The 26,185-nt window shown below is 40.4% G+C and overlaps 1 protein-coding gene across 2 annotated transcripts in view; it reads right to left on the bottom strand.

Annotated features, from left to right (window-relative positions):
- The window catches only part of LOC122569642 (neuroligin-1-like), a 52,069-nt gene extending 26,125 nt beyond the window's left edge, over positions 1–25,944 (bottom strand). For both annotated transcript variants that reach the window (XM_043730991.1, XM_043731002.1), the window contains exons 1-2: positions 25,195–25,944; positions 19,257–21,064 (exon numbers count right to left, since the gene is read on the bottom strand). In XM_043730991.1, coding sequence (XP_043586926.1) covers positions 19,257–20,067 — 811 coding nt within the window. In that variant the 5' untranslated portion in view covers positions 20,068–21,064; positions 25,195–25,944. The remainder of the gene's footprint in view (positions 1–19,256; positions 21,065–25,194) is intronic.
- Positions 25,945–26,185: the final 241 nt, after the last annotated feature.

Here is a 26,185-nt window from a genome sequence, read left to right as displayed (position 1 = left end):
CACGTCTGAAAACGAAAGCAGGTTTGCCAGAAAAATCAATTTTTTACGAAGGCTCATTACCATTTACGTTCATAAACGGCGGAGGGAATAAGCTGAAGAATTTTGTATTATATCGTTGCTCCACGGTCCAAGTTACACTCACTGCACTCCCTGAGGACGAATCAGCACGTTCACGATTCATGAAATCGCATAATTGTCCATGAACGAGCCACAACGCTCCTACCGTAGCGCTATAAGCGATGGCGGACAAGACGAGACGTCCACCTGTTGCAAAATCTGACATGACACTGCACTATCGTGCCAGACCGGACAGATAGGTGACTAAACCGAGCCACTATCAACGTATCCTCTATCCGGTAAACCAGAGATCGTATCTTGGATAAATTTACGGGCGATCCGATATTTTGCATTACCTCTGACATCTGGACCGCCTAATCTACCCTTATCGCGGTTCGGGACATCTGATCGCGCATTACCCTCCACTGTGTTTGCCAATCGAAATTTTACCAGATGCGCTATGTTATCTGAATCGATGCTGTGTGGATGTTGAACGTTGTTTTTCAACGCTTTTTGGAGCTTTCTAACTTTGGAGATTTCTATAGCGTAAGAATACTCAACGGATTAATGAAACTTAATATTATAATATTAATTAAAACATGAGAAACTAATGATTGATATCGGGCATCTCGGAGTTTATAAGTTTTCGATATCTTCGAAAGTTTCATGTCGCGAAAATAGAACGTTTAAAACAGTTTGGTACAACGACTCGTCCCTCGTTTCTTTCGCAAGACACGAAATCGTATATACAGGCTCAGTAGCTTTATTTTCTTTCGTTCCAAGTTTGACAAATACGATGTCTTTGATACCGAATGCTGCCAGTAAGGCTACGAATTATTTTACCATGTTTATAAAGATCGATGTGATCGTTGCGTAGTATCGAGTAGATATTGCGTGTATACGTGCTTTGTTTACATTTTAGATGTATACATTTTTTTGTGTAGATCGTTGATCTGTGTACCTGTTTGTGCCACCGGCTCGTGCGCCCCCCCCCCCTCCCCCTCTTCCACTTTGGAAGTTGCTCAGCGAAATTAAGACACAAGGAGTCATTCAGTCGTCTCCTTTCGTATCGACAACGTGGATCGCGTTGCGTCAGGTTTGTAACGTATTCTAATCTATTGGTGGCGTCGGTTCTTCATTACTATCATTACTATCATTACTATCATTACTATCATTACTATCGTTTATATCTCGTTATTAATATAGTTTGATACACATTTATTTAACGATTCATTGAACATTAAGATAATGAAATTAAGCGATTTTCTGAAATTTTTCTTTTAATTTTTCTTCGGTCGTCTATTTATTTTAAATGATACTGTTACCGGTAACTTCCATCGTAAGCTTTCGTAATAAAATTTGAGTTTGATCGTGTTTTCATTTAATTATTTTTATACATTTCGTGCACGTTTGTGTAGTATTTTCGTAGATGATAAATTAATTGATATTGCAGATATACCGAAGCCCTTTCCGCGTTTGACTTTGAGATTCTTCTGTTTTATAAATATTACCAATTAACGTTGCGAAGCAAGAAAAATATTCCGCTCACGGTTTGTTAATCGCGTTTATATAGAGTGGAAGACGATCGAATTTTAGTAGCCCTTCTGGCTACTGCGTCGTTCTTTTTTTCAGCGCCCCTTATTACTACGTTTATTACTGAAAATACTGTTGTACGAGACATATTCCATAGTTAGCGCTAACGTTACCATGACTGCTAAAATACAGAACTTTATTGCGAATGTAATGTATGTATGCATGTATGAAATTGTGTTCGATTTTATGCGTAACAAAGTATTATAATGAAATATCTTAATGTTGCTACGAAGGCTTGAATTATTTTTTCAAATCTTTTCGACCGCGATGTTTTCCTCCTTTTAACAGTAACGTAGAGTTTTATAAATATTCAAACTTCATTCGCGTGAAACAAAAGTTGATTCGCCATCATCGCCACGTTTGTAGCAAAAATTCTGCAAAAAATGATTTATGCGCATATCTTTCGGTTCACTATGTTGCAAATCACTATGTTGTTGTAGAAAATAACAACAGATATTGTTAAAAATTAAAAGACAAAGCAAGTGATTTTATGATAATCGGGTTTTCTCTTATCTTAAAATTCATTTACTTGGAATTCTTGCTTTCAATTTTCCTAGTTTCGATTAAAAAGATACAAATGATTCTCCATTTTTGCTAAAATTTAATCAACAATAATTTAATATAATTACTAATTAGTACTTCATTTTTCATGTATAAAATGTTCTCGTTTCAGAGATGTCTGTTTTTCTTTTTTTTTTTTTTTTTTTTTTTTTTTTTTTTTTTTTTTTTTTTTTTTTTTTTTTTTTTTTTTTTTTTTTTTTTTTTTTTCTAAGTACTAATCCAATAAATGAGTCTGTTTCAGATTTATCAATTTACAGAAATTTCATTGGAATATATTCATTTATATTTCGTATAAAGGAGGTGAACGAAAGAAAAGAGCTAAATGTTACGAAATAATGTTTGCGCCTTACCAGTCAGCAGGTAATTATACATATTTTATAGAATTTTACTAACCTTTCGCAGATTGAATTTGTTTCAAGGTCTTTCGAGGCATCGAACGAAGGGTACTCATACTCCATACGATATCCTCTCCCTTTCCTTTTATCACATTTAGATTATTACGTAGGATAGAGTGGACGGATATTTAGATTTTTACGTAGGTGCGATTTATGGTTAGGTTGGTTACCTTGAGGTTGTAATCTAAGTAAGTAGGTAAGGTGTAGGTAGCAAATAGGTTGACACAGTAGTAAGAAGTATGGCATGGTAGTAAAAGCATGACATTGTACAATGTATATATTATGTAGCAGTTAATTCTATTATTACTCTATTATTTATATAATATTTATATATAATTCTATTATTAAAGGTCCTTTTGCTGTTTGTTTCGAACATTGCGCAAACGCGCACCAAGAGGAGTATTTGTTCGACGATGAATAAATTTTAGACCTCCTCGCAATGAGACCCGGGCAATCGGTATTATTTCATATAGTATAATTACTAATTGTATCGCTGTACAACAAAGCGATTAACCGTACAATTGGTATAATTGTTAATTATATGGCAAGTAATACGAGCTAATTAGCCGCGATCCTGACTACGGGTTCGTATCAATGCATCTGTCGCATATTACATTAGCGAAATATAATTTAGATATAATTTAAAAGTGTAACTAATAACAAGTACTTTTGGTACTTGACAAAGTGTATGTATTCGGCATACAAGTTTGTTGCATTCGCGTCCTTGAATTTTTTTTTATCTATAAATCGGATTATCTATAAATCTTGAGTCTTGATAAAGTGGCAAACACCAATAAAATAAGTGTATAGTAATATATTTATTTATGTTATATAAAAGTTCTAGTTTTGAATTAGTTGGATTCATTTGCATCGAATTTGTAGGAAAGTTCGCGACGCGAAATCCAGAACGTAGAAAAGTCGAACGTACGATTAGCATCCATCAACCGAACGAAACTTGCGGCCGGGGAGGAATTTCCAACCGTCTTGAGATCTTAACGAGAGATCTTGAAGTCGTTACCAGAAGTGGAGGTGCAGCCAGAATTTAAAAATATCCCAAAGGAGAGACGATTCGGGGAGAAACGTAGATCACCTTGGACTCTCTTCATTACCTTTCACGGTATTGTAAAAAAAGAAATCCACTCAGAAAAAGGGAATAGAAAGCGAAAAAGAAGGAAAAGACGAGCGGGGAATGGGGGATGGGAGAAGAAAAGAGCTTTCCAAGAAGAATTAATTCTCTCGACTTCTGACCTCTCCCATGCACGTCCGCTCGATTTTATCCGACTGCATCCTTTCAAAAGCGAATGAATCTCGAGGAAATGTGACGTTTTCCAACCAATGGAGATAACAAATTGCTTTGTGGACAAAAATTTTGCCTCCTTTTCGCTTTAAATCTGCGGTTATTATTTACCGATGATCAGTGTCGCAACGTTTCGCGTAGTATTCGCATCTTTTTTAAGTATTTACGATTGCAATGCGCGTAGAAACATCGTTACACACGGTAAAGACTAAAAGTAAATGACGGACATTATCTTTTGTTTATTGCATCAGTTTTCCAAACAATTGCATACAAGAAGCGTATGTTTATAGCGTGTAATCGATAGAATTTCTTTAAAAACCACCTCAAAGTATCGAAATTTCGCCAAATACAAACGATAGGAAGACATCGAACATGCGAATCACGCGGTATTCGCCTGAACTTCTCGCTAAACTCGTTACAGTGATTTCAGTTACATACTATCCCTTACACGCGTACAATATAAAGAGATTCGTTTCTCTCTAATATGTCGTGCAAAGTCAGTGCCGAATTCTTCTGAAAAGACAAGTGCTACTCCTAAGCTGTTACCAATTGATTCTTCTCTTCCTTCGATCCTCTTCTTTTCTTCGTCATCTTCCGTGTGATTCGTCCGTCGCGTTGGCCTTCGAAGTAAACGTCGATCAGACGCGAGGCCACCTCACTCCCGCGGTGCTTGCAGGTTCTTTCTCGTTAATCGAATAATCATCTGCAATGCACTACGGAATTGAAGAAGCAACGCGAAAGTCGTTGAACCAACAGCGCCTTCTACGTTTCTCCTCTTCCTATTTCTCTTCTTATCACTCTGTTTAGCGTCCCTTTTTCAAGTCCATGGCCCCCGGCATTCTTGCTCGGTGACGTTCAATTCTGCCGTTACAAATGGAGAGAGGAGGGCAGCAATTTTCACCGGTTTTTCAGATAAGCCCGACGACCTCTCATCCGCTTTCATTCTTTTTTCTTCTTCTTCGTTCCCTTTGATGTCACGGAACGATATTCCCGTGCGCAAGAGGATATGCATGCATTGTCGCCGAGAGATTACACGTAGCACAGTGTGTAGGAATGAGAGTATGGAACAGAGGGGGGGGGGAAGGAGGAAATATAGTCGAACAGCGCGAGTGGTTAAGCGCTAAAGTTGGCGAAACGAGAATTTTACACTGGCGAATTTGATACGCGTATTTGCGGAAGGTAAAACTAGGCAACCCAGCCAGATACCCTATACAGAGGGCACGTTCTACTCTTTAGATTTTACATATATATCTCTCTTTACGTTCTACTTGGCTTTTAGATATTTTTTCATAACGGAAAAATCACCATTAATCCTCTTTGGTTTGCAGGCTTTTCCTTAGCAACTAGCTAATTCGTTAATCAACTATTTATATACCTGTTCATCGAATTTTACCTATTTTCCGCAATATATTACACATAGTAATTGCGTTCTCTACAACGTGCTCTAGTAATGGCGCTATTATCATCGAATCGTGTAAACGAAAGAAGAAAGAAAAAAAGAGAGAGAATATAATTACGATGGAAATTCGTATCGTTAAAAAAATGTAATCTAATACAAAGATTCGATCGAATTGAAAAATTGATGGAATCTTGTGCATTCTTGCATTTCAAACGATTCAACATGTAAATCACACGATGGTTATTACTGCGACTTTGATACGATTACGTTCTAAATTTTCGTAATCCTGACTACGGATCGGGTCGTTCTTATCACGTTTTTCCCCACTTGTTCGTCTCAGTTTCGCTAATGCAGGCATTCAACGTCACAACGACGACTCCCTTAATTTACCAAATTTCAGGCATCCCCACTTTTCCCCGCGTCACGTTAAACGCGTAAAACCTACCGCCGCTCAGCTTTCAGCAGTGGTCCGCTTTAACGCTCGCGTCTCCCCAGGGTTAATCCCTCGTAGTAAAAAGAACGTTATGTTTCGAGAACGGCCTGCACAAAGCGTTATCACTTTTAATTACTCGTTTTCAGCCAGCTCGCCGCGATAACTCGGCCCTTTAACCAGACGCCCTGTCCGCAAAATGCGCTGTCCATCCCTCGCGACCAGCTGAAACGCTTTAAAACATCCCGCTGCCGACGGGTGGTCCTTCAACGTTAAAACGAGACGACACAGCTCGGCGCGGCGCGTCGTTACACGTCGTTACACGTTGCGACGAAATAACACCAACGAATGATCGTAACAAGCACTCGAACAAAACGTTTCTGTAATTCACTTTGTTCCCTGTTTTTCGTTATACGATTGAATACGTGGTGAAATTGACAAATCTAGTTGTGGAAAAGTGTATTTTCTTTATTTTCAAGGGCATTACCTGTACCACCTTACTACAAATTTTGTTGTATAAAGATAATACGAAAATGTTATATGTATAAGGAAGCTTATATATACATGTATATATTTCGGTAGAATTAGTTCGACGGAAAAAGGTTATCAAGATTCGTGGAATATCTTTATTGCTTGTTCCATGAAAAATTCGTTCTTTCATGCGAAATCGATATTCATCCGAGAAAATTCGCTGCCACGAGACTACGGTAGAATTTTTTTTAATTAAATTTGTCGACGTTCGTCGATCTCAAATGCCGTTATTAAATGAATAGCGAGTGCTGTTTCGTTATTCAACTTTTCAACCAATTAACCCATTCCGCTACAAAATGAGGCTATGTAAATCGTAATTTTAATTATCAAGTATATCGAGTTTTATTTCTTTCGATCTTTTATTTTTCAAAATATCTTCATCTCCCGTTAGTTTTATTACGACTGAATCTTTTCAGTTATTACGACGTACGATGTTCGTTCCATTTTAAAGTTTGAATTAGCTCCCTATATACGTACGAATTACATTCTGTATAATCTTCTCTATCGTTAGCTTTGACAGATGTGCAAGATGTTAAGAAAAATGAGTCCGATAGTTGAGAGGCTTGTAGCACTCACCGAGAAGAGTAACATATATCTAATCAACATAGGTCCGTTATGAATATAGCGAACGTAAGTTTTGCACGACGACAAATGATCTTGAACGAACCTGAAACAACATTATATTATAATTTTGATATCGCGATATAAGAGATATGTCATATATCATATATTTTAAAAGTAGGAAGTATTAAAAAGCGATTTATTCCAACGCGACTACACGTTAGTTGACACAAAAGACGAATGAAAAGGCTCCTTTCGATCGCAAACAGCTTCGCTTTGAGTTTCCCAGGCACTTGTGCAACAATTGCGGCAATTACATTTTCCAACAACAAATATTCGTATTCGTCGGACGTGCAACGTCGCTCTGCGAAGGCGTAATAATCCAGACAGCGTGAAAATTTAATCCTCCAGTGGCCAAAACTTTACCAGTAACTTCGAAACTGAAACTAGTGTGCGCTTCTTCGTGCTAAATGACACCCGAAGGATCAGGGTTGGCTACTAAGCCAAATTCGATCTTCGCAATAGTTGTAACGGCTACTGCCTTTTACGGTACTTTGAATTCATCGTTACGAAACATCGATGGATACAGTGCCTGTAGTTAATTTGTTACTACTGGTTGATTCGATGATTATTATCACCGAGTGTGAGGAATTCGCGATTGTAGTTTGGAAATTCAAGACAATAATAGACGGAACGGAAAGAAATTCTTACGTTTCGGTACACGATTATAGGATAAAAAAATGCAAGAGACGTAAAAACTAATCAATTGACGTAATTATTCTCAACTCGTCGTTATGTCTATACTTTTCCATAATTTAATTATATTCTCAAAGTATACGATCGTATACTCGTATATTCGTATAATTATAACGATATAATTGCTAAAAAGTATTAGCACTTTATTTATTATTAGTGTTTGGGAAAAATCTTAAAAACTGTTGGATATCGATAGACTTGAGTCGGAACATAAGGTTTTAGTTATCTATATCACGTTGATATTTTTCGATATTTAGTTTAACGCGAGACGTAATACTTCTGACGCGCGAAAGATATGATTGCAGAAAATATAACTTTCGTTAGGAAGCGTGAAACTGAATTTGGCCAGGAAACTTTCGAGTAGGTTAGCTTGACAAAAATACTCGCAAAAGTGTATCAAACGCTTATACGTATATCTAACAGTGTGTTATTATAGATGTTTCAAGAATTCAGCTTCAACTCGCTTCTTCGATGAAGAAACGCGAACCGTAACAATCTCGATCCCGAACATCTTCCACTAATGGTCTGATTATTTATTAATATTATCACTTTTATCCGATCAATTTACGCCGCATCTCCGCTTCTTTTCCTCGTTCTCGTCCTCGTATTTCCGACAACTCTTACCGAGAGGAATGGGGTGTACTTAAACGACGAGAAGACGACGGCGGTAGAAGAATGGAGAGGTTACAGATAGCTGTATCAAGTATGATGTATTACACGTATAAAGATACTCTTGATAGACTGTTATAGTTTCAGTGCATCGTTTTAAAGTGGCCATTCGAGCAAACGGGTCGGAATTTACGAATTTACATGGTCGTTACACGACGCAGCCAACGGAAAATAGGGCTATAAAAATATTCAGTGCATAGCGAACGATGCAACAACCTCTATCGATATTTTTCTTTTTTCACAGTCCAGATTCGCGACGGTGGACGCTGCAAAAAGATACCGTATCATTTTCGACATCTTCTCAATTTGGTATATTATGGTATTTTTTCGATTGTATTCGATTTGAATGAAAATATACATTTGTCGTGTTTGATTCGCTCGTTTCGCTTTAAGAAGCTAAACTTTGCAAACACATTCAATATCTTTTCAACTAGCCTGATATTCGATCGCGAATTTTATTCGACGTGAATATCCATGATCGCAAAGAAAATACGAAAAGGGCGATAAATTAACGACGCTTCGATACCGTCGCTTCGACTTACGCGTCGAAATTCTCTTTGCCTAATTCCGTGAAACACGGTCCGTGAGCCCAATCCACGAGGATGATTTAATTAGGACGTTCAATTAGAACGCATCAGCGGCTGCCCTTCGAGATTACCAAGCCACTCAAAGCCCACCAACCCTTCCTTACTTCCGTCTCGCTTTTCCGTTTCACAGAACGCGAACAATCGTGTGTTTCGTAAACGATGAAAGATTTCGGTGAACCGCCAATAGAAACACGAGCTATTTTCTCCTAACATAGACAACCAACGATAACGTTTAATAAATATCATTTAACCATTTTGCAATGGTTGGAATTTTGGAATATTAACGCTATATATTGCGGTACTACGTGGTAATACTCGTATGTATCCTGGAAATTGTTTCATAAATAACGAAGTAAAAATTTTAAAGCGTTTTAAAGAAACAGAGATAGCAGATCGATGAGTAATACGTTTTGTAAAAAGCTGATTAGCTAACACTTTTTGCCACATATTCCGATATTCTGCTAACAAAATGACGAAACAGTCATGAAAATGGAAAATGGTTTCGAAATGGAATAGTGAGACTTTTTGATTTTTCGTCGAACCACTGCGTGACGACGTGGATCAGATAAAAATTATGTTACTGATTTTAAATCTGTTAGAATTATCACGATTAGAGATCAAGAACGAACGATGTAATAATACGACTGATAATTATAGGACGGGATAATGGAACGATAAGTATGTTATTCGATGACATGAAAAACTGCTTAGAAGAAACGGAAGAAACTAACAAAGTCTTATCCGATCGTGTTTCTCAGCTATATCGAACGATACACCGATGTAGCTTTTTGTATATATGCACGTGTATATGTATGTATATCGTATACGTATCCGCAATCGCGCCGAAAACTGAAGCGTAACGTATCGCGTGTGACAGTGATTTTCGTGAAATATTGAATATCTGATTCGCTAAAGCGGTTGTAACTGGTACACGGAAAATTACATAATCCCTGACATTAGCGATAATGTGTTCGACCGTGTCGATTAACGCCCTTGCACGCGTGCTTTTCAACTCGTTACTGCGGTTTCTGCGAATCGTTATCTAATTGGCGAATACTTGAACTACTTTCGCTCATAGAAGTTTCTCAATCTCCAAGATTTTTTTTTTTTTTTTATGTGATTTATATGTCATCCAGCGCGTTGTTGAGACAATTTGTTTCAAACATTAAGATATCGTAGTTGACCGATTATCGTTCGTATAGACAATAATCCAGAAAATAATGAAATTTTCTTCATTTTTTTATAGTGTTTTAAATTTTCATTATCGTTCACATACTAAAATATTCTCTAGGTGTAAACATTTACAAAAGTGTCTAAAGAATTCAAGTTTTTCAATAATTATAATTCTATGGCTGAAGATAAAACGAAAATCAAGAATAACAAAATTGCGTTGGAAATTTCATTCCCGCGAGAATCAAACTTGAAAGCTCGTTTTCAAGAGAATTGAGTTTGAAAATTTGTCGAGTATATCGTATCGGGTTAATTCTTAGGTAAACGCATTCAAATCCAGCTTGCTCGTGAACGAGACTTCAAGCGGAAAAATTTGATTCTGCGTTTTCCACCTATTTTCACACGTAGAATAACCTGCAGCCAATTGTCCGCTCTTATCCGACCGAGAATTTGTTATATACGCGACAAGTTTTCAAGCTTGATTTTCACCAACTTTTGATTTTCGTTTCATTTCGAGCCATAGAATCTCTCCTGTTCGCTTGTACCTTGAATTTACATCCACGGCGTGTATATTTAATATATAATATGCCTGAATGTGCGAAATAAACGTGTGCTTTGGAGCTAAGTGTTATCGATTTCAGTTTTTTGAGCAGAAAAAGAGACGAAAATAATAATCGAAAGGTAGATACAAGCTTGGTTTTGCCCGGCTTGAAAATCTTCTCACATATGTTCTCTCGCACAGTAGAAAAGATTACGTAATTGTACAAATTGTTCCGTTGGAGCCGCAGCAAACGCATACAGCATCGCCTTTAAAAGACGGTACGACAGAAAACTCGGTCGATTCAGGTTCAAGATCTACTAAAAATTAATTAGTTCCACCCATGCAAGTATCACTTTTCAGTCAAACTTGTAAACTTCGCAAATTCTCACAAATTCTCACAAATTCTCACAAATTCGACTGAAAAATCGTTCATCTGTAATAAATACAAATCGATCGCCACCACCGATTGAATAATCAATTCCAATGTCATCGAATAGCCATTGGAAATACATTATTTTAATGGATATTGAAACGATTCAAATTCGTATGCGGTACCCGTTAACTCTTTCTCAAATATTTTATTCTACAGAGACACCATGTTGGAATAAATATTTCCACGGGTCTTTATTGGCACTAATTTCTTTAGCAATTTTTTAATCTACGCGTATTAACGTTTGCCGTGCAAAAACACAAAGAAATCGAATCGACCAAAGAGAAATTCTCGTTATAATACGATTGCAAAGAAAAGCTATTTACAAGTTGAAATTTTAGAACATTAGGGCTAATAAGTAATTATTATTCTCTTTAGGATTGTTAGTTTCTTTTTCGCTGGGTATTCGTAGACGCGTTTACGAAGCGTAATTTAGAAATATCTTGCAAAGATGTTCGTTGCTGAAATTTCGACCCGAAGAAATACCTCACGTTCGAGTATCGTTCCGCCTTCAAAGGCATAGCAAAGGAACGTGAACGGGAGGTGGCGATATCGAGGGACCTGTTAATTGGAAGTTAACGTTTCTGACACTAACCAATTAATATTCATCCTGAACGGACCAAGGGAAGCTGGTCTTGCCGAACTAAAGGGAGCAAAATTATTCCACCAGTCGGATTCACTTTGACAGTCAAACCGATACAATGAAATATTCGCACGAAACACAGTTATGCAACATTTATGATAAAAAATTCATCTTTCAAACATACGTCCTACATTATCTATATTTCAGAAGTAATTAAAGTTTCATTATATTCAACCAAGTACACATTGCTTAACCAATGCTCGATTCTTATTTTTAAAAAGATTGTCGAGAAAGGGTAACCTTCGAATGATATTCGGTACGAAATTCGTGTCGCAAGCAAAGAAATATCGGGAGTTTTCTATCGAAGAATAACCCAATTGACGAATTGAAAGCGAAAAATAAATTAAATTAATATTTGTCTAAATTCTTCTTCCAATATTATCGAATTACGCTGGACAGCCAATGAACTTCGATAAACGAGCATCCGTTTCCGATAGAAGAAGCGTTTAAGCTGCGTTCAGAACCGAAACCTCAATTGCTTCCCGTGATTACAACATAATTACAATATAGCGGAGGAAAAAAGCAGCAGATTCCGGGTGTGGTCCCCGATGCGCGCGTCCCGAGCAACCACGTTAATTGTCGTCATTAAATCGCTCCCGTAAACTCATTTACAAGAGCGTTACGCTTCGGTCGGGCAAGAAAAAGGATTTCCTGGGCGTTAAGTCAAATACGTTTCGCCCGGGGAATCTCATTTAAATACCCCGTCTGGCTCGCTCGAATGTTAGCAAAAGGAGAGAAGGAAACTACGCTGGTGGTGGAAGCGTAGTCCGGAATCCTACCCTCGCCCTCCCTCGTCCCCTCGCCCCCTCGCCCCCTCGCCCCCTCGCCCACTCTCTCTCTCTCTCTCTCTCTCTCTCTTATTTTGCTCGTTTCTGTATGGCTGACTGGTTTTCCCGCGGCCATATCGTGAAGCTAAGCTAAGCTTCTTACGTGCAGACGACCCGAAGCTTGCAACAACGGCGGCCGTTTCGAAACGCGACGCGCACCCATGCGCACCTAAGACGACGAGGCTGGAGTATCACGTGGAAAAAAGTTTCGCTTCGCTCCGCGAAGCAGAATCTCCTTGGATAAAGCGTACTCTACGCTTATCTACTTTGCGTAAGCGAATTCCGACCGGCAGAGATTCTTGTTTATGCCGATGACGCGGGCATCCTAGGGGTGGTTAAGCTCGTTCGTTCGGGGAGACAATCCTGTCGATCGTGAAAATTTGCGGCTGCTTGACGCTCGTTTTATAAGCTATTCTTTATCAAGCAATTCGAATAATCTCCTGGTTTTTTGTTATTCTATTCTATCTGTGTTTAGAACTTGTTAATGCGCTTTTGCCAGAAATTTTGTTGCATTCTTCTATTTTCGTTGCGGCACACACAGCTAACGCTTTCGCTGGCTGTTGGACAATTCTTAACGTTATATCGAATTAATTTACGTATGCTTCGGTATGCTTCGGTATGCTTCGGTGTGCTTCGGTGTGCTTCGGTGTGCTTCGGTGTGCTTCGGTGTGCTTCGGTGTGCTTTGGTATGCACGTAAAGCATAAAGCATAAACAAATTGTATCGCGATTCGGTGTTGGCAGGGATTATTTCAAGAGTTTGTGTACTAATTTTAGTAGTCGTTCTGCAAATATTGGTCATGCTTTTAATTCCGTTATTAATTATCAGAATTTTATAATTAGTGAAATTTCTTCGATTCCTTAAGATTAGTTTCCTTCGCTATTGTCTGACGTTTTTGGTTTTTAAGCAAACTAATTGACTAATCGAGCATCGACTAGTCGGACTGGGGACTTCATCCAACAAGAAAAATGTTGCTTTCTCTCGTTTGATTTAATTTATTTGATGTTTTTAAACGTTAAAATCTCTGCCGATAAATATTTTTTGCAGAAAATCTGCCCGCCTGATAGAGAAACGAAAGAGCAACGACAGAAAGCGAAGAAAAAGAGAAACACGCCATCGTTATCCTTAATTGCAGTGTGTTATATGTAAGGGAAAATCGTTGTACGCGTCCGTGTTCCGCGAATGTTTTTCTTTGATACAACGTTTAATGTCCCTTTAGTCTCGTACGATGTTTTCGAGTTTCGCTTAATGCACCGATTGCTTCTTCGCCCGACAAAATGTCTAAAAATACCGTTAATTATAGATGCTATATAATATCGGAAATATAAGATACCTTATAGATAATGCCTTGGCTTGGGTATCGGTAATTTAGAAAGCTGTACTCTTAATTCGTTCCGAGAGAAATCTCCACTTTTAAAATGAATCAACTTTCTAACGAAATACATCGTATAGTTGACGAATTTAATCGAAACGTTAAATAATATAAAATTGTCGAATACATTGGAATTATTAATCCCAGCGTGGAAAATACAAAAACAGGATATTAAACAGCAAAGTTATATATTTTGTCATCGCATTCAAAATCCATATGTTGTAAAACGTTAAATCATCCGGATCGCTGCAAATGACACGGCGAATTTAATCACTCGCGCGTTATACAAATAAATTTTCTCTATCGAGCTTCATCGCCTTGATTCTTACTTCAATGGTCACCGGTAATATGTTATTTCGATTTTCAAAAAGCCATGAAATATGCATTATTTTCGTTCTTTCGTCCTTGCTTCTTTTTACCGTTCAGGAAGAATCGAATATTGGATCGTGGCCAATTTCATCTCGCGCGAACGATCCGCTGTTTCGATTTTCGAATACTAATAAAATACAGATTTATATGCATGTCCCCGTTTTCGACAGGATTGAAACTAAATCACGGAGAAGTTTGTCGCGCGAGGAAAATGCGTTGAAACCTCGCGTACTCTGTTACTCGCATCATCATGCTGAATAAATTACGAATATAGCATGTACCATGAAAACAACCATTTTTGTATTATAGCTACGCGCGAATTAGATGGAAATAGATGGAATTATCGTGAAAATACCGTGAAAAAATTTATTTCGATTCGACTCTTAGCATTCGTGACGAGACCGCAAGTAGTATAGTACTGCGATGATCAGCCACGACGTCTGCTTTTTTCCTTTTTCTATTTCATTTCAAGATCACTAGTACTCCGCCCTGAGAAAAATCTAACCAAAGTCTAATTTTGCGTTAATCAGAAACGAGCTTGGATTAGATCTGGCTTAGATCTGGGTTACCTAAAAGAAAGAGCTCTCGATTAATCGCACTTTATTAGATGTAAACGGCGTTCAGAAGATGACGTACTTTTGGGTCCGTTAAAAATATCGGAAACATATTTCATTGTTCCTTCGTTCGAAAGCCTCTTTGCTCGATAATATGGTTTTACGTAACTAAAATAAGCACAGTGTTCACTGCATCGAAGACAAAGTAGAGATTGATCTTCGTAGCATTGAATCGATCCATTATATCGTGTACCGTATACACGAATAGGATACGATGCCGGTAGTAAGTCTTATTCAATGGTGAACCGTACACATTGTACGCTGACGAGCAAGATTAATAGATCTCCTAGAGAGCATGAAAATTTCAGAAACGAAATCAATCTTACGAACTTGCCACGCTTATCTGCCTATCTTCCGTGCTTACGAAACGAACCTAATCACACACCCACGCGCTTCTGTCTTCATTAACACCGCACCAGCTATTAATATCAGACACGACGTTAACTCGAAGCGAGTTGCTCCCGTCTATCGTGTCCAACAACTTTCTCCTCTCCGACGATGATAAAAATACTCTTGTTTATAATACGTTACAGTTATATTTCTCTCTTGAAAAGAAACCGAAACGACAGCTGAAAAATTATGCAACTGTATTATTCGAATACAATGTAGAAACGGTGGGGATTTCACGAGAAAGGAGCGAGCAGAGAACATTTTTAAATAATAATAATTATCATTATCGTTATTATAATAAAGGATATTTCGACACAGGCTCGATCTTCTTAAACGCCGATCGAACACCGTCTTTTGTTCTTTCGTTGGCCGCAGGGCCACACTCGCGCAAACGTCATCGGCGTCTCAAACATATTTTATACTTTTACACGTATTCGGTATTCTCGGAGATAGAAAATTATTTTCGCGATAACAGATATTGCCTCGACTTGAGTTCTTAAATCGACATAGATCAAAATATAGAAATGTTTGCCCGTTTTGTATCGCAAAGTGTAAGTTTGAGAGACACGTAACGCGACAATAAGTGAAAGGTTCGGAAAAATCGTACATACGTTTCGTGTAATACGAATGTAATTCCTAAGAGTAGAAGAAACATCGGTACATCTGTACGAAACTTTTACCATCTAGAAGTACAGCCTTCGCTAACATTATGTCAAAGTTTCGTGTCAGTTGGATCGTTAGAAGCCGAGTTATAATACTCAACGTCAAAGCACCGTTTGTTCGTGGGTCGTGAGCCGGACAGTTGGGTTTTGTTGCACGATAATGCATCGGTTCATTATGCGGCGGTTGTAACTGCTTTTTTGCACAAAAACAAGTTGCAACGTTGCACCGTAGTCGCCAAATTTAACACTGTGCTATTACTCTTTGTTCCCACGGTTGAAATTAAGGATGGAAGAAAAGCGTTATGTCACGACGTTTCAATATGCAAGAGGCAGTGACGAGAACGGTCGTTCGATGCATTCTCGTTAGCCGTGGAAATAAAATATTTCCTACGGTAAAATACTTTGTAACGTAGAAATTTGAAGATCGAAATACTTGAAAACGAAAATATGACTTATCGTTAGTCAACTATCGACTATCACGATCATCGGCACGAGTAACGTAGAAATCTGCTAAAAATATGCTTTCTTCCTTTCTTCGTATAAACTACACTTTATACGTCTATATTCGCCTTTTAACGCCAATCTCCGTTACATTACGTTTTTCCATGCTGTCGTTGGATAAATAAATGTCGTCGATGATTGGAATGAAAAACAAAATTATAAATACCTACTCTTTCCATCGCGAGAAGATTATCGGTAATAGGTGCTTAGATAGGTAGGTAGGAACGGTACTTGACAATCTACCTTCACAGGAGATATACGAAACGTAAGTGATGTGTCGGAAGTCTCGTCTCACGAGTATTTACAAAAATAAGCGAATATTCGTTAAGACGTGGTTAAAACTGACGTACGCGTGGTAACATTCGATCAAAGAGAAAGTCGAAACAATTTCATACGTATAAGAGGGAAATGCCTACCTCGAGGATAGTAGCAGCTATCCTTAAGACGCTTAAGGACCAGCTTGGAAGCTAACGATGGATACGGGTGGTCTAGAGTCTAGATTTTCGCGTCGTCTCGTCGCTGGCCTCGCAATCGGAAAAGCGTCACGACGCGAGAGACCGATCGATGACATTCTTTTGTGTAGTAGACGCTCTTCTCCTTTCTTCCGCTTTCTTTCGCTTTCTTTCCTCCGTCTTCTGCCGCTCTTTTTCCAGCATACGACTTCGGTTTATCCGCCTCTTCCCGAAATCCGAGCAAATCAAAACGAAAAGAAGGAAGAAACGAGGATGAAACGAGAAGAGAAAAGGGAACACCACGGATATCGAGAGCTCGGTAATCGGTACCCCCAGACCTTCTTACAAAACGCACTCCCGATATTCGACGATCCACTCGTTTCTTGTTTAGCGTGCAAAACGTTTTATCTACATACGTATAGATAGATATATGCATAGATATTTAAAAAATGCTTTTGTACCTATCCAGCGATAGGTGATCCGTTGCATAATAACATGCAAAAACTTTCCGTCGATCGATATCACCAACTCGCAAATATTTTTATCTACGTTTCCAACACTGTGAAATCCGATAACGCAATAAAATTTTAGTTACGCGAACAGTAATTTCGAATCTATGTAACTACGTTAAATCAACCAAATGTTGAAAAAATATAAAACCGAATTTTCGTTGTACAGAAATTATTCTTTACGCGTTAACAAGAATTAACCGAGACAAGGGACGAGTAATTAAGAGTACGTGATCGTGTAGTCATACCTACGTAATATAGCAGCTATGATATTAATCTACCATCATAAAAGAGTTATTAGTCACTTGCGAGCACAGGCAGAAGCCAGTGTTCGCAAGTTTAATCCTTGCCTATCTATTACACCGTTATAGAATGTAACAATAAAGGTGATCTCATATGGATCACGACCGTTACAGCGTTAGCGCATCGCTATAAATTGGTCAATGCCTATAGCGTAAAATACCGCAGAGCGAAATATAACGTAAAGCGATTATGTCGATTGAAAACTTGGTGCAATTTGCAACAGAATTATTAACTAAACGCAAAATTCGTACGCAAAAAAAGCGTTTACAACACTAGGAATAGCGTACTATACGGTGTTATTATGGATTATTTGTTTTCTTTACTATTTCTTGCATTAACAACGTCGTATATCTCGAAGCTCGAAAAGACTTGTACAAAAGTGTTATTATTTGTTTGCCGTCTATCGAAGCGTCCTCGGATTAACACGAACGATCAAAGCGACAAATTCCCTGTAACGTATCCTCCCACTTCGATACGACGGAAAATACGCTTTCACGAGAAGTATCGTCGAACGAAGCAGAAACGAGGAGGAATTTTCACGTTACTACGATAGATTGTTCGATAAGTCGAGAGAGCACGTACAACTGCCCTCTTTCGTTTTAGATATTACCCGGGCATAGAGAAATCGGAGGAAAGAACGGAATCATCGATCTACAAGTGACGCGATGATCCGTTGCCGAAAAGCACTCCACCCTGGTTCGATGGACCGCGATGCACTTTTCGTCGACTATGCACAAAGATTCGGTGACTCGTACACGCCCGACCGATCGAAACATTTGCTTACCGCACCCGTATTATTATCGTCGATATACCGAAAGGAACGTGATCCGATTAACTCTGATCCGTTGTTCAAAATAATCTCGTTCCATCGTGCGAACTCGCCTGTACTAACCGAATCACGATAGATACGATAAGAAGAATTTGCAACTCCTTAGAGATTTCGAATCAGAATTTTGCTTAATCCGATTTTCGTAAATTTCTTCATGAAAAATGAAATTATTTTCCGAATTCAACAAGAAAATACGAATGAAACTGTGTCTTATCACGTTCGATGTTACGTAACCATGTTACGAACTCACGATTACAGTCATTAAACGATAAACGACCATCCAGAAGCGCGAGCGATAAAACTAGACGTGACCATAACCGCACATTTGTAAGGACGAATGTATTAGCTATAAAATTTCACTTGACGTTTCGCGTGCAAACAGCCACTTTGGCTATCGTGTAAAATTATTCACCTGTAGTGTGCGTGGTTTGTTCAACGTTCAAGTTCAGAGCTGATAACGAAATGAATTCTCTTATTTAAGCGAGATTTCAACCCTTAAAATTATGATGTTAATCGGACAAGGGTCATTCACGCAACGATTACTTCCGTGATATCTTGCAGACTGCTCTAAATTATATCATTAAGTAGAGCGAGCAGAAGAAGAGGAAGAGGAAGAGGAAGAGGAAGAGGAAGAGGAAGAGGAAGAGGAAGAGGAAGAGGAAGAAACTTGTTGAAAATGCCTATTTTTTGCTAATCATCCGTTGGCGAATCGCGAATCGTTTTGTATCTAATCGGTCAATATCGATTCCGAGAAAAACTGACCGGCGCGAGAAACATAAGAAATGGGTATAGAAACGAGTCGCACTCACCGTGAGGAGATTTGGGCACATAGAGGTTTAAGTATAGGCAGTCTTCGCTCTGGTTGGCCAGCAACGGTGCTAGCCTCTCGAGGTAAGCCCGTTTGGACCGCGGCAGACTCGAGTCCGGTTCCGGTGGCTTCTGAGGACACGAGGGTGGCATGGTATCCGCCAGCTTGATGCCGCGCCACGGTGTCGGCGTAACCGGTGGCATGTATCGCAACGCTCCAATTGGCGGCGTGGCGTATGGCACGCCGTAATAAGTCTCGACAGACGTGGATGATCTGTCCTCGACACCGCGCAACGTGCCGTACCTGGTCCTGACTGTTCTCGTGCTGTATTTCTGGCTACCAGCAAGTGCCTCCGCTCCACCAGAGCACCAATGTCCGCACAACAGTCCGAGGAACACGACGATCGTTGCCAAACACTTTTTCGATCTGTCTGCTCTATTCTCGTAACGAGTTTGCACAAATCCTTCCCTCCACTCCCCTCCTTTCCTGACGATACCGTTTTTCCTCGAGTGGCCATCGTCGTTGCAAAAATGCCACGATCCCGGCTCGTTGCCGAAAATTTGATCAACCGATGAACGAATTGCGAGCTCGGTAGACGGCCGACGCTTCTCGGCAACAGCTTTCGGCCAAAGGCACCGCTGGTACACCGGAGCACGGTGGAAGACAGTGTCGACACACTCGTCGTAAACATCGTGGAAGATAAACGACAGGCCGAAACTATTGTCCAAGGGAGGCAGCTTTTCGATAGGATCGAGAGGCGAGAGGTATTTCCTCTTCCTCTTCCTCGGAGACGAGGAGGAGGACGTCCGCATCGCGTCACGCCGCCGCGGACTGGCCCCTCCGGGCCCCGCATCTGTGGGGCCCTCCTGCCAGGGGACGTCCCTCTTCTTCTTCTTCTTCCCTTCTCTCTCGCTCTATATCTTTATTTTCCTTGTTCTTCTCTTCTCCGTCTCTCGTATCTTTCCTCCCCTCTGTGTCTTCTATCGCCCTATCCTCTCTACCACTTTCTTGCTTCTTCAGACTTTCGTTTATCACTGTTCCCGATCTAACGACTTCTTCTTTCGCGTCGAGAAAGCCCTCTTGCGCTTCTTCCTTGCTGCTTCTGTCTTCTTTTCCCTTCGATCTCCAAGATTTCTCCTCCCTGCTATATCCGCTCTCAGTCTTTCCACCTTCTTTATCCACACCCAACTCCCAGTATAACCCACTATTCACCCTCTGTTGTTTCGTCTCGATTGTCCAACGATTCGTCGTGAACTCGAAAAAGATCGGTGCTAGCGCGCTTATCGGCTGCAAGGCTCTCAATTCCATCCTCGAGGACGTGCGTGGCCGGTAACGAATTTCCGCGATGCCCGGAAGTCGTCGGTTCTCGATACTATCACGCTCGTCGTCGTCGTCGTCGTCGTCGTCGTCGTCGTCGTCGTCGTCGTCGTCGTCGTCGTCGTCGTTCGTGCGATGAGCGACGAGCTCGAGTCGACGTCGTTGAATGATTTTGAGGAAAGCATCGGCGGCTAGGGTACGACTATACCTATGACCACCCCTGGAACACGAGAAGCTTCCGGAGATTTAGCGTCGACTATTACCGACTTATAGCTTCGAGATATAGCTTCGACGAGAAAAAGCTTCGAAGACTTTATGGCGACACAGAGCAGGATATCGGGGACGATTTGGCAGTTCTCAGAGTATCTACACTTGTCTCGACTTGTTTACTACAGTATATCGTAACTCTATTAATCAATTCCTTGAATTTATTCGTACGCTGGGAGTTTCTTCGGTGGCTTGTTTTCGTGTAGACGGTTGAACCGTGATTTTCTGTAACAGAAATAACAAGGATGGCTGTATTCTATAATTGTTTTAATCGAAAGATCATAACGTCGAGTCGTAAGGGAACTCTCGAGACGAGAAGAATATCTTTATGTTTTATGGTCGTATAAGTCAAATTTGCTTAAAATTTACGAGATCAAAGAAGCGAGTATTTGTGGTTAGTATGCTTCATGGTAGAAACGGTGCGAAATGCGTGGACGCTATTTCGTAGGACAGAATATATGAAATATATCAAATGCAAGATATTACACGTGCATTGTGTCCAATTACCACGAACGAAGAGATATCTTCCAGCCGAATGTGTGACTTTATCAAAGTGCGGTCACAAATCCACGTCAACATATTTCTCGACGGGAATATTTTTCTTTCTAATAATTTTCATATGTTATAATTCGTATGAAATCTGATAAATTTACAATGTGATACACGTCAGAAACAAGAGAATCCCGTCGGAAGAGAAAATGTGGATCCACTGAGATTATCAAATATACGAAATACAAAAATGTAACGATTCGATATGAAAGATTTCTATTTTTTGGAATCTTCGCGAAATGCTATAGCAACTTTATTAGGACGAGTTTAAAGTACCTACATTAAGGAGAAATTGCAAAATCCACGACGGAAACGCAAAGACGCCTAAATAAATTAGTCTCGAACTGAAATTGCATCGCGTAGAAACGAAGTGCGACTTCGTCAGAAACTAATGGAATAATAACGTTACAATCTGGTACCGAAAACCAACAGAGTTGCTTTTGTTTCGCGTTTCTGTAGACGTTCAACGGGCTTTTTCAGTCTGCCGGGAATTACATCGGACAACTCAATTTGTAACACGGCCGGTTTCGAGTTGCCGCAAATGACACGAAAACCCAATAATACCGGTTCTGCGGCAATGCGAGAATTTCCAATTTCCAAGTTGTACGCCTGCTTTAAACGCGATCCTTTGCTTCGTCCAGTGTGACTTGTGTCCGCCCCCTCTCCTCCTCTGCTCTCTCCTCTACATCTCTGTCTAATAAGTAAATTGACATCGACAAACTCGCTTCTCCATAGAGAATCGAAGCCAATTACAATATGTATGTATGTATGTACGTAAACGTATTTCAAGCGATGTATTAAATTTGACGAAGCTGCCGAACTTGATCTAGTAAGTGGATTATCAAGGGATTTAACGTCAAATATTTCATTGTTGATCGAATCCGGCCTTTGATCCATTAACAAGTCGGCCATTCGTGAATCACACGAAAGTACGTACACGATCGCTGCCAACTATTCGAAAGTTTGTTTCTTTTTCGGATAGGATGCACCTCAGTGTTTAATAAAATTGTAGCAATACGCACTGATTTTATCCCTTGTACTCGTTACAGCTTATAGCAGGCATTGAAAACCGATATGCTACGGATTAATGATAAAATTCGGTGGATGCAAACGATAAACGCATGGAACTATTTTGTCACTGAAGAATGCTTTGTCTTCGAGTTGTTTAATATTTGAGCTATTGGTTTGAAAAATTCTTGAAACACGATTAAGATATTACCACGTTTAATCGAAACGATAGCGGGAGAAATGGTAGGATTGCCGTCAAATATAAACGAAACGTTGTTAAACAATGCCGATCATAAAATAGCGTAATGTCTGAAGAAATTCGCAAAGAAGAACAGTCGGATGTACACGATTTTCAACCTGTATCATACTGCAGAAAATACAAAAAGGAAGGTCAATGGAATTGAGAATTGGTAGAAAAATATAATAAAGATTCGGAAATCATATCCTCGTTACTTTGTAGTAGATTAAAAGTTTGAAACAGATTCCATGTACCCACTTGTATCCATCCATAGATTATTCGTATTTTGCGTAAATGTTTGCGAAAAATGTCGAACGCTCAGAAACGACAGTCAACTGCGAACTAGCCAGATCAAGAAAAGTTTTTCCAGACTCTCCGTTCGCCGGATTATATCGAGGCTTGTAATTCGGAATTTAAATGTCACGATACATCGTGGGATAAAGAAGGATCTACGTCAAAGTAAAATTTTAGAAGATTTTACGACGTATAGGTACAGACAGAGAGCAGGTGACGTAGAATCAAGTAGCAAGATAAAACTAACGCTGACATATTTGTCGTAGCGTACTAGTAGTGGTATACGTTCTTTTACACGTCGTAATTTACACCAGAGTTGGTGATAGTAGAAAAGCCGCGGCTTAAACTAAGTATAATTTTTAAAAAATCGTATGAAAATTTCGAAGCAAATCTGGTAAAAAGCCCCGTTAATGCGTGTAATTATGGACTATGGATGATACGTATTAGATTCCTTTTTTATAGTTGCATCGCTGAAGTAATTAACTAACGTACGAGTCAAATATACATATACGTGTTCGCTCATCGAAGGTTTCACTTTTATTCGCTATCGCGATTATCGCGATATCGCGACTCATCAACGTGAAACGTTGAAATGTAAATTAAAGAATTGAAAGGCTTTAATTAAAAAATAGGGAATTAAAGTTAAGAGCGTTCGAAGGAAATAAATGTATCAACTGAGGAGAACCACGAAAGGATCGTAAAATTTCAATAGCAAAGAAGGACGTATCGTTTCCACGAGAACGAGAAAAAACAATAAACCGTGTTCGTAAAGAGCGCACAAAGAGTTGAAACGAGCAGCAGAATCGTGAAAATTACGGACGTCCACTGTCATAAAAATTTATACCGCTAATACTCGACGCTGTGTCTCCGGGGTACATAAAGTTTAAGAAGCATTTAAGTTACCGCCCTCGTCGAAAATTTACACACTACGATAAACGACGCTCCGTTTCCTTTGTACTTTACATTCTATCCAGCGTGACGAATGCGTTTATCCGAAACTCCTCGGACGTGCGAAATTCCACGGTCAATCGTGTCGAATTGCGTGTCATCAATTACTAGCTGCTTCGCCTATCACAGACTTGTATCGTTGCGACTGTAGACTATACTTTACAACTTGGAAAGAGGATCAAAGTATCGGCGGATTACCGATTACGCGTCGAATTCGACGCGATTCGTCCTTATCTTCGCTACGCTGTCACCGCTGACCGAGATATCGATAACCCGGTCCATTATCGAGACGATGGAACACGGGAAACCGTGGAGAGTTGTTCGCAGTTGAAATTAAATTCCTAGCTCGCACTAATTGCAGGGGACAAGCGAGACGATTAATAATACGTCGGAGCCAGCCTCTGTCCGTTCGAACTGCCAAGCTAGCGCGATCGATTCTCGAGGAATTACAGAGAGACCCGGAATGATGGACCTGCCAACTTTCCGATCGAGATGTCGACGCCTTGTCTCTACGAACCGTAGACCGCCCCGACTCGATTCGATTCGATTCGATTCGATTCGATTCGATTCGACTCGATTCTATGTTTTAGGAGTAATTACGATGCTTGCAAGTTGACAATAGTAGTTATTAGAGTTAGAAATTGAGATTACGTATCGCGCGTAACCATCCGGTTAGAGATATTAAACTTTTGCGAATAATTTCGAGAAAAAAGATTAGAAGGAAAGCTAAAAATGAATTTAGATATCGTGTACGATCAAATGGAAAAATTGACCTTCGATGCTATATAAATAGTCGAGTTAGAGAAGAAGGTGATAAGAAAAGGTTGAGAAGTTCGTTTATCAGCATCGCGATAGTTTGGAAATTGTTTCGCAAACGACTACGAGACAGAAGAGAAGAGAACGGACAGCGGAGAAGGAGGAAAATCAGACCATCGTCGAAAATGCGGAAATCGTCAGCTGTTGTTCGACGTGCCAAGAAGGTAGAGAAGGAAACGTCGGCAAAGTTACGAGATCTTTTCAACCATGATTAAACCGTAAGCTAACTAAAAGTTCTTCATCCGCCGTGTATCTGCATACCTTGGAACTTAAACGGCTGGAATTAGGAGAGGGGTGGGGGGACGAAGTTAACAATTTACCAAGTAGTTTACTATTAAACTATAAGGCCGAGCGAGCAGGTCGTTCGCAATCTGTATGATCAGACAAGGATAGGGCTGCGCACGGATCCGTTCATTGGCATCGTAAAACGAGGAACGACCGAACGCCAATCTCGCCAGCTGTTACACCGCCGGCCTATCGTTACACCGCTATATCGACGTACCGTTTTCGAATTTCGTACAAAGCTCCACGGATATCTCTGGCCGGTATACAGTCAATGCAACGAGAATCAGCTTTGTTCAGTCAACGAACTGCGATGCAAATCCGATAACACGACGGTAGTCGTCTTGCCACGAACTGGCCCAGTTTGATATATCGGACAATGGCAAGCAGCACACATGGCGGGCGATGAAGGATCGAAGGGACATGATCGGACGATCCGGTATCAAATCCACGTCTAGTTCACACCGCACTAGTGCAGGTCAATTTGGTTCGCTCGGCTCGCGAACAAACTCGTCCGCCACTCCACCACCTGCACCCTCTCTCAGCACCACCACCCACGAGGTGTTTTCATCCCGTGATCGCTGCTCCCCAGCTGTCACTGCTATTTCCGACAGAAGATGTTGCTCACGACGTCGCGTTACGAATCGCGTCGCCGACGATTACTTCGTACGCTGGTGAAATTTGCAGCGACACATCGGGAAAGCAGGAAACAACGGGAGAGAACGGAGAAAAGAAAAAAGAATCGAAACTTGGCCTCGTGAGCCGATCGCGTGCGTATACAACGAGAACAACCGCGCTATAACCGAACAACCGACCGACCAAACCCGATCCGACGACCAATCCCAGGGACGACCCGCACCCTCCGTGTGCGCGATCGGCAGTCTGTCCCGGGCTCTACTGATGGCCAACCGCGCGACCTCCATGGAGGTGGCGGTGCTGGTGCTGGTGCTGGTGCTGCTGCTGGCTGCTGCTGCTGCTGCTGCTGCTGGTGCTGCTGCTGCTGCCAGTCGGTGGTGGTGGTGGAGGCGGTGGTGGTGGTAACGGTGGAGGTGGAGGATGGTCCGGCACTTGAGGAAGCCGGGGCATCCACGGCGCCGACGCCTGGTTTCGTACCGACCACCAGTCGGTCGATAACGCCACGGCAACCCCCGGGTCGTTCCGGTTCTCCTCCTCCTCCTCCTCCTCCTCCTCCTCTTTCCACTTTCCTCCCT

The sequence above is a fragment of the Bombus pyrosoma genome, linkage group LG1 (assembly GCF_014825855.1).
Source record: "Bombus pyrosoma isolate SC7728 linkage group LG1, ASM1482585v1, whole genome shotgun sequence".
NCBI lineage: Eukaryota > Metazoa > Arthropoda > Insecta > Hymenoptera > Apidae > Bombus > Bombus pyrosoma.
The sequence above is the reverse complement of the archived record's forward strand: the minus strand, read 5'-3'. Positions and strand labels throughout refer to the sequence as shown.